Source organism: Sander vitreus, chromosome 6, assembly GCF_031162955.1.
Source record: "Sander vitreus isolate 19-12246 chromosome 6, sanVit1, whole genome shotgun sequence".
Taxonomy (NCBI): Eukaryota; Metazoa; Chordata; class Actinopteri; order Perciformes; family Percidae; genus Sander; species Sander vitreus.
This window is the reverse complement of record NC_135860.1, coordinates 16,167,025-16,176,695: the sequence shown is the minus strand read 5'-3', so window position 1 is coordinate 16,176,695 and position 9,671 is coordinate 16,167,025. Positions and strand designations below refer to the sequence as shown.

Here is a 9,671-nt window from a genome sequence, read left to right as displayed (position 1 = left end):
TTATATTGATGACGAGGACACCTTCATTATTTTGATAATTTCATTATTTTACAAGCCACATTAGTTTATAGGCCTATTTGTATCACGAGTTTATCTCAATCAAACTAAGTAGGCTAAATGTGTAGGCCTATTAGGCTACTAACGTTATTAGATTAAAAAAAAGTTCATTAGATCTGTCTCGCATATGAACCAGAATTACAGTAACATAATTTATGCTGGACTTTTTACAACCCAAATGAGATTTTGGTTTGTAAAAGAATGGAGGTTTCCCCAGTTTTTCTGGTGCGTAGAGATAAACGCACAAGGTGCAATAACATTATTATTTAGTAAATTATTATTCTACTAGTCTGTGTGCTAACCACACACTGATAAGATGCCCCATTATATGTTCCATTATTTGTTTAAGGAGTGTGCACAACAGATGCTAAAGTTAAACTATTGTTTATAAAAGAAAACCAGAAGAACATGCTGTACTAACCACCAGACATCAAAAGCTATTCAGCAATTTTATAGTTTGTTTCTTTTGGCAGGGCGATAAAACAGGGCCCGGCCGCAGGACACACGAGTTATGAATATTCATATACTAAGGAACCTTTAGCTCAGTGTGAAAACGTGAATGTTATGTTAGTTTTTTTGTAAATATTCCACTCTTGTGCAGATTAAATTCATAATGAGGAGAGATGTTGCTTTGATCTTTGCATGTCATCAAATCCTAAACTGTCATAAGCTTGGTGTCAGTCGATCACTCACCGCTGCATAAGAAATTACAGCCCATGCACTAACCCTTTTCCTTTATTACCTAAACAAATCAGCTCTGCCTGGAGGAACATAACACACATTCTCTGTTCTGCTGGAAGAACATCCTATTTTTTGTCAAAATGGTACTATATCATAGTGTCCTAGTTTCACCTTGATGAATGTGGAGTGCAGCTATTTCTTGTCAATTTGTCTGCCATTTGAGTTCTCAAACACATGACTCTCAGATCACTGTCTGTGGCTGACAGGATGAGCCGACATTTGCATAGCTCATTGATGGCAGCTTTCTTTGATCTACTTGCCGTGCCTAATTATCACCATTTCTTTATGCACCCTGGCTCCCAGGATTCTGCCTCTTTACAAGGTATCTCTCCCTCATCCTCTTTCTCTCATCCCCTCTAACATCCCACTTCAATGGATGACACACATAAGGGATGCAAAACAAAAATCTCAAGCAGAAACAACAACTGTTCATTCAATTTCTGACAGGATACTTTAGACTGGGAACAGCAAGACAGAGTTGAGGTTGTCTTTAAAGAGCAATGCTCACTTGGATAAACGTCCTGGTTTATCACCAAAGGCTGTCATGCAGATGAAGAATTGGGAAGCCCTGAAACAGCTTGCTCTTATTACACATTTGCACAAAGGATGTGGATCATTATACTAGCAAAAGTGCAAGGATTTTCTAAACTTGTGCCAATCAATGCACTTCAAAATCATCTTAAAGATCATGTGATGTTATACTCAGAGAAATGAGTGATAGTTTCCATAGTTTTGTGTGCAGCTCTGTTCAGTTTCTTCTTAACATGCCTATAAGTATGTGTGTAAGTTAATTCCCTCCCTATGTGAATCACCATTGGCACATGCAGCGATATTCCATTGCTTTCAGCCATGTACCTGAACAACGGTTGAGAGGATAAACATCAGACTTGTTTTGTTTGGAGTTTTCTGACATTTCCAAACTGCTTGAAACAGTGATAAAACCCTGTAACAATAAGGCTTTTGACTTTTCTTCCGAACTGCGTCTTGATTGCCTTTTAACAGCTGCCTGGCTTTGGAGCAACTACAGTCAAAAGAAAAAAGGCCTCCAGACACAGCAATTATGGTTTTATTTACCATGCCTGTTTCTACAGCTCCCCCTTTCTCTATCTTCCCTCTTTACTTTGTGATCATTGATCAGATTAGAGAAAAGTATAGCTTCCTAATGTGATTCATCTCACATAAAAACTTCATTGACATAAAAAAAAGAGGGTGCCAAACAATTAGGTGTAAAAGATAAAGTGGCATTAAAGGAAAACCTGTCCTTGAAGGTCTTGATTAGAGTATACATATTTTGCTTGCTCTAAACTAAAATCAAATCCACCCAAATTGCATTTGTAATGTGCTACATATAACATCCAAGAAAGGTCATTTTAAGTGTGACAGCGATAGGATTGAGCAGAAATGTAGCGTGTAAATAAAGATGTTTGCTTTCCTTTTACATTTAGGAACAGCCTACAGAATCCACCTTTGAAGTGGAGTGAAAAAGCTGTTGCTCAACAACAAACAAAGGGCACATTGTCTGAACCCGGCAGCTGACGTGCATAGAAGCAGAGCATTCACAGAATGCAAAACATGTTCATACCCACAATGGAGCCACTTATCTGTTCATATAAACTGACTGATACATTTCATAACTGAATCATCTTTCAAGTTTTGTTTGTGGGGCAAACTGGTGGCAGCTATGCAAAAACACACACAGTCAGACAGCATAACCATATATCACTTTGAGTCCCCATGCAGGAGGTGGTTTCATAAAAGGAGGACTACTGTGTTAGCTGCACAATTGCACTCGAAGTAAAACCTGGATCAGCTTTTCACTTCCAGATTTGCAAATGCACTTTTTATACATCTGTATGAGTTTGTTGTTTTACTCAGCAAAGTTATTTAGATAACCAACACGAGACAGACTCAAGGTCAACTGCAATCTGGTTTTATTACTGTGGGCATTTTCATTGACTGCCCTTAAGGTGATTATCACGTATCTAATAAAAAACACTATATTAAATCTGTCTTTCCATATTTACAACCGTATGACAGAATCTGTGCGCCACCAAGTGGTGGCCCAAAGGCTTTCTTAAAATCTCCATAATGCATCTGCAACATTTCAACAACACACAAAAGCATAAACAATATTGTTTATTACAATTTTATATACAAAATAAAGTTGTAGGCTAATGAATGCATGAATCCAGAAAGTTTAAAGAAGATATGTTGTTAACATAAATATAGAACTGACTGACATTTTTTTTAAGTGATGGTCTACGAGGAACATCCCTTTTTAAAACATATAACACATGAACACTGAGTGTATGAAAAAACAGCACGTTTAAGGGATAGTTCATATTTTTTAACATAAGTTGGTATCATACATTAACATTAGCTTATTCTACAGATCCTGTGGATGTAGGTATCTCAGTGAGCTGGCAACTTGTATAAGAGAAATGAACAGCAAAAAATGTAACCACTTAACAAAAACACATTGCCATCTCAATGGGATATTTCCAATAAAATCCACAGACTGAGCTAATGTGTACGCAGTGATATTAAGGAAAGTAACTAATGCCAATACAAACGTGAACTGTCCCTTTAACATTAGGAACCAAAAGAAGCTGAATGAAGGTTAAAGCTGAATGTTACATAAAAATATCACTTTGAAACTAAGAAGAGAGTAAACAGAAAATTCAAGCACTGGGTACACCATCTTAAACCAAACTGCCTGAAACCGACTTGGTATTTAGGCTAGCAGCACCAACAGAATTACCTGAATAATTACTTATGTTACAGATAGTATTTGTTTAAAAAAAAAAAAAAACACTGTTACTTGCCAATATATTTAACACATTGCTGCCAAATGAATGGATTAAGCTTTATAAAAAGATATGAGGCATGGAATTGAGAGCTCATGAACAATCATGTGTCTTTGTCTTTGGGCACTGTAATAAGTTCAGACCAGGTTAGCTTTTTCCTCTGTCTGTTTATCCACTGCTTGGTCCATAGCCTCCAAAAACCTCTCAAGAGTCACTGTCGGTGTCTGCAGGCAAACACATTTTTAAAAAAGTCATTAAAAAAAACTATACGACTCTTTTCTTCCTACACTCTGTAGAACAAAATAAATACTTACCTTTACAAACAGTGCATGGGATAGAAACGGTAACTTCCTGAGTGCTCTTCCACTCAAACCTTTGCTTTTTCTGGAAATGAAAAGAAAAACAAAACATTAGCCTGTGGTTTTTTAAGTTCTCACTGGCGCTTGATGTTATGACTAGAGCACAGAGACGGTGGGATTTGGGTGCTACTGCATTATGGGAGGATGTACTCACAGAGCAATGTTCCTCAGGTTCAGACTGTGTTCGGACACCTCACTCTTTGCAAAGCCCATCGTCTCGAGCTCAAACATGGTAAACAGCTGCTGGCGGGGGTAGATGATCTGGCACTGCACATATCATGAAGCATAGACATAAGAAATTCAAATGTATCAACTCACCCTTTTAAATAAATGTTTTTGTACCGTTTTAGAAGATAATAAAGTTAAATATTATCACTATCTTTTACGTATAATTTATATTTTCCACTAGCCTGGGAAGCAGAAGAATCTGCAAGCTCATGGTTTATTTGCTCTGGCAGAAACATGTGGTTCCCTTCCCGCTCAGACAGATTTCCAGCCGACCGGGCCAATCACAACCGTTTATGTCATATGGGACCGGTTTTAGACAATGACTGACAATTTGCGGAGCCTTCGTGCTTTGCGCAAAATATGTGATGACGTCATCTTTGGCTCACGCACCCTCGTGCCGGCGTCACTACAGCAAGCATAAACCTAGCTTAGTAAAGAGGACTTTTTAAAGTACAATTTTCAAATTCTGATGGCAAAAACGGCAACACTGGTTCACAGACATATTGATACAGGGATTGCTACTTCATCACAGCTCATCCCCGCACACTGTAGTCGGTTTACATTTGTCCTTGCTCCGATTGGTTGTAGGGTTAGTCTTGTATTTCCAGACCTATCCCCACAGAGCTGCAGAGTAAGGTCTGGCTCCTCCACACATACATTGCAGGATATGAGAAAAAAAAAAAACTCGCTCTGGGTTGTTTGCATTTCTTTGAACCAATTACGTCAAAATGGTCTTGGGGGTGCCAAGCTCCGGACGCAGCGACGGTGGCTTTGCAAAATGGTCTCGGTAAGGAACTTGTTTTGGTGGAACATTTAAACCCGGCAAAAGAAAACACCACATACAATATTAAATGAAGTTAACTGTTCACACAGGAAAGTGCTGGCATGAAGAGGCGCTCTCAAAGGGGAAAAATAATAACATTGCTGTAATGTGAGCTATTTAAATTAGCTGGATACATGGGTAAACATAATTTGCTCTTACCAGTGTATCACCGTGTGTATTTTGTCCATAGCAAGTCCCCGCCAAAAAGTCCCAGTTTGATAGTATGATAAATGCTGTAAACATATTCTTTGTAAATCTTTACAAGCACAGCGTGTAGCTTGCTAGCTCGAAGTTTGTGTTTCCCGAAGAGAACGTGATTATCCAGGAACTGAACTGTCGTTGATCCAGACTAGTTGTAGGTCTATCCAATAGTGGTCATTGATAACCGAACGCCTCTTGGAAATCGAAAGAATTAACTTAAGAGGCAATGTCAGGCTAATTTTGCACTTTATATTACACATACTGCAACATACAAATCTTAGTTGTTGAATAAGATTATTACTGAGTCCAAATATGTGCAGTTAGATTCTGTTATGTTTCAATACATATCAATTAGTTTTGAGAATTTTCTGGAATCCAGTGTGGTCTGATATTAGTGCATATCAGCACATTATTCTTGACTTGCCATTTTTCCACCTGTCCATCAAAGGATGTCTTGGCCCTGCTTTCATCTTTCATTAACCATCTCACAGTCAAACGTGTTTTTGTTGAAAATGTTAAATGTTTTCTGAATCGTTGTTGCGATTTCTGTTTTGTAAAATGCTGTTGCGTTTTCAGTTCAATCAAATTGAATGGCCCTTTTATCCAAAGCACTCCATCAAGGTGCTGGCCTAACCAGTGGGACGATTTGGGGTTAAGTGTCTTGCTCAACTTTGACTTTACCATTGTGGACAGGAGAAGCCGGGGATCGAACCACCAACCCTTTTATTGGTAGACTTATTTTATTAGCCTTGCACCTCATGGCCACCATAAAATAAGCCCCAAAGTTTGAACATGGAAGTAAGAGACTTGTTTAGGCGGATATGTTTTGGATTACAAATAAAAAAATTCTTTGCTAGATTGTTTGGTCACCTTCATCAGCTCCTCCAGGCAGGAGAGGTAGATGTTGTAGATGCCCTTCACAGATGGAGGTCCGATGTACTGCTTGATGTCAGCTCTGTCCACGAACGCCAAGTCTATCTTTTCTGTCACATTGGAGGTCGTCAGGATCACGACGTTGGAATGTCTGAAATATCGACACAAAACTTGTGCAAGTAGGACAAAACAAAAGATTGATGCAAGGATTTTCCAGTGAAGACAGTAATGAAGAGTGACTGTAAGAATGTAAAACCAAGGCTTCTGGTGTCATATGCCATAATAATAATTTAATAATTTTTACATCCCCGCTAGAGATATAGAGATATAAAATAGAGCGAGATATTTTGCTTCCTTACCGTTTGATCTGGTCCAGTTGAGTGAGAACGGAGTTGACCACTCGGATGGCATCAGAAGGCTCTGTTCCCGCCTGGCAGGCACTCCTAGCAGCCGTCAGACTCTCCACCTACCCACCATAAAAAAAATAAATCACAAAAGAAGCAGCCTGAGTCGCAGCAAAGACACTCCTGACCATGAAATAACTAAGGTACAACTAATGCACAAGACAGCCTTCTGTTTTATATCAGTGAATCTGGAAGCAAATCAATGAAGGAATGTACTCAATAATAAATGGATTTTGTGGTGGTGATGGCGCAGTGGATATGACACATGACTGGGTGTGGGAGATCTGGGTTTGAATCCCACTGCGATACATCAACCAATGTGTCCCTGAGCAAGACACTTAACCCCTAGTTGCTCCAGAGGCGTGCAACCTCTGACATATAGAGCAATTGTAAGTCGCTTTGGATAAAAGCGTCAGCTAAATAACATGTAACAATTTTCTTGGCTCAGATAACAGAGTTCAATAACAAGTTAATTTCCGAGAAGCTGATTTTCACCTCATCAATCAGGACAAACACAAGAGCATCTTTGTCGTCAATCAGTTGTTGGATCTTTTGAAACATCTTCGTGACCAGCTTACCGCTCTGTAACAAAAGATGCACGATGAAAATATCAGTTTCATCTAGAACATCCTCCGATTAAACAATGTAACATAAAAAAGGAGCCAGGTGTACCTCTGAGAACCACTTTGAGAACAAGCTGTGGCTGTTTATCTCAACAAATTGCCCATAAGAATACCTGCGGGGAAAGGAGTGTACTTTGAAATGAAAAGAGCAGGTGCTTACTGCTAAAGTGGTTTCAATGAAATGAGGATTGTCTTACCGACTTGACAGCCTGATTGACAGCTTCTGAGCAAGAGCTTTGCACAGTGACGTTTTCCCTGTGCCCGGGGGTCCTGAATGTTGGCATAAACAAAAGGATAAATCACTTTTTTGCTCATCAACCCTGACACTGTCTTTCATTGAACAGAAGAGCTCTCCAAATGTCTGGGAGGATTCCATGTACAATGACAATAAAGGCCATCTATCTCACAACCTCAACCAATTAAAATGACTTTGATTCGTCATTTACCGTGAAGCAGCACAACACGGTTCCACGAAATCAGGTTGCTGTTGACATTTTTGTCTGAGAAGTAAATTGTTGTTGTGACGTAATCCAGGAGCTGAAGGGAAATGAAAACAATGTGTTGTCTAGCTTTGAAAAGTGAAAATGTTATGTAATCATTTTCTCTCATGTCTCAATTTTTTTTACCTGGGTTTTGACTCCACTGTCATATACCAGACTCTCCCAAATCCCATTGAATTCAGCTGTTAAACAGAAAACGAGTCATTTTAGAGGAAAGATGGAATTGTAATGAGCCAGAGCTAATAGATAGTGCAAATTAAAATAATGAAAAATAAAATGACTCATTTATCATTATTATATTATTTTGCCTTTACATTTACACTTGACCCAGCATTTATCTCTTTTGATTATGGAATCCATATCCCTTGTAAGAGTAAAAGGTGGTTATGAAACAATAGTTTATAGTAAAAAAAGTAGTTTTAACAGAGAAAAGAGGCTTTGGTCAGGTTGGAGTCACATAGGTTAGGATGGATTCTAATGAACGTCAGGTTTTTACAGCAAAAAAGTAAAAACATTTACAGAAACGTATTAAACCACTCCTTCCGCATAATCTACTTTTCCAGTGACCATTCATATTAGAACTAAACCAATAAATCGGCCAACTTTTTTTTTTTTTTTATTACTTATTCAATTCATACTGGAGTGTGTATATATATGTAGGCCAATAAGTAACAAGAAATTGTAGTAAAGATATAACAAACTAGGATTGAGTTAATTTGGAAACACTGTCTCAACATTGAGTGTTTCTGTTAAAGTCCCCCTCCACTCCAAAATGTATTTTTCTTATGTTTATATATTTAACGTGCTATCCTCCACAATGTCCGATGTTACCTGCTGGCAGCAACCAGTGATTGGCTGCTGAAAGCTCCTCATCCTCCTCCAAACTGAGCGTGCTGGGTCCATCCTCATTCAGAGTGAAGATGTGAACGGAGACAGAGCAGCTCTTTAAATCAAGGGGCTGTGTGTGGGGAGGGGGGGGGTTCATGGAAAAAAAATAAACAACTGCAAAGCAATATTACTTCATTATGAAAAAAAACAAACAATGATATCGATGAGGGAAAATATTCAAAGCAAACCAAAATAACAGACCTGGGTTACCAGTTCCTCAAGATCAACTATTGCCACGGATTCCACATGTTTCTGCAGGAAGTCTTCATCAAACTCTGTCCATCTGTAGTTTCCAAAAACCATGCTGTGGCGATTCAGCAGTGCCAGAATATGTATCCTCACTTCAGACAGTTTAGCTGTGCTGATTTATGAACACGAATGGAAAAAGTAAAATAGCTGATTATTTACCCACCTGTCATAGCTGATACCATTATACCAAAAAGAATGAATACTGGTCATTTCAGGCATATCCTGATGTATGTCATTGTTTGGTAAAGTGTGACTTTATTATGTTGTTAAAGGGTCGGCTGGCAAAAATGCCCAAATCATAATTTCTCATTGCATAGTGCTTTAATAGGTTGTGGTCAGTTAAACTGCATTTTGAGCGTGTGCGTGCGTGTGTCTCTTTCTGTATTCATGGTAGGATCTGTGGTTTCTTCTGGACTCCATACACGTATTGACTGACATGTTTTAAACTACTCACTCAGCGAACCCACCTGTGAGATTTAACATGGACCTCCACATGGATGTTTTGTTTCTGGTTTCTCACCTCCATTCTGTCACCGTCCATCCCTGTAAAACTGTGGACATCACATACAGTAGTTAGCTGAAAGGTATTTTTTGGTCTTGTACTTAATGGATAAGTTGTCTTAACCAAAACTAACGTGTACATGTCGTTAGCTAACGTTAGGTAAGTAGGCGATGTCTTAGCTAGCTAGCTAACATAAACTGGCTAATGTTAGCATCCTTCAAATAGTTAAGGTAAACACTATGCTATATCGACAAAACTGAAGCCATACCTTACACCATTTACGTTGTCAATCTGATAACTTGCATCAACCAAAGTTCTGGTAACCAAGAAACTTTCGACGGTCCGCTGTGCTGTCAGAAAGCCGAAAGTCGCTCGAATTCAGCGCGCTGATTTGTTACACCGGAAGCACATCGTTT

General features: G+C 38.8%; 1 protein-coding gene across 2 annotated transcripts; it reads right to left on the bottom strand.

Moving 5' to 3' along the window:
• Nucleotides 1-2,706: 2,706 nt before the first annotated feature.
• On the bottom strand, nt 2,707-9,662 carry trip13 (thyroid hormone receptor interactor 13). Of its 2 annotated transcripts, none has more exons than XM_078253093.1 (14): nt 9,524-9,662; nt 9,221-9,304; nt 8,706-8,865; nt 8,448-8,574; nt 7,743-7,798; nt 7,563-7,653; nt 7,314-7,386; nt 7,166-7,229; nt 6,989-7,075; nt 6,449-6,555; nt 6,087-6,240; nt 4,119-4,231; nt 3,920-3,989; nt 2,707-3,829 (listed from the first exon to the last, which is right to left on the bottom strand). In XM_078253093.1, the coding sequence occupies exons 2-14, from the start codon at nt 9,292-9,294 to the stop codon at nt 3,743-3,745; spliced, it is 1,263 nt and encodes a 420-aa protein (XP_078109219.1). In that variant the 5' UTR covers nt 9,295-9,304; nt 9,524-9,662; the 3' UTR covers nt 2,707-3,742. The 2 variants fall into 2 exon arrangements, with proteins under 2 accessions (XP_078109219.1, XP_078109218.1); XM_078253092.1 differs by having other exon boundaries at nt 9,529-9,662.
• Nucleotides 9,663-9,671: the final 9 nt, after the last annotated feature.

Coding starts and splice junctions, on each gene's coding strand:
- trip13 (XM_078253092.1), bottom strand. Junction 7,230..7,313: donor TCAATCAGGCTGTCAAGTCG/GTAAGACAATCC, acceptor CTTTCCCCGCAG/GTATTCTTATGGGCAATTTG. Junction 6,241..6,448: donor CAACTGGACCAGATCAAACG/GTAAGGAAGCAA, acceptor TCGATATTTCAG/ACATTCCAACGTCGTGATCC.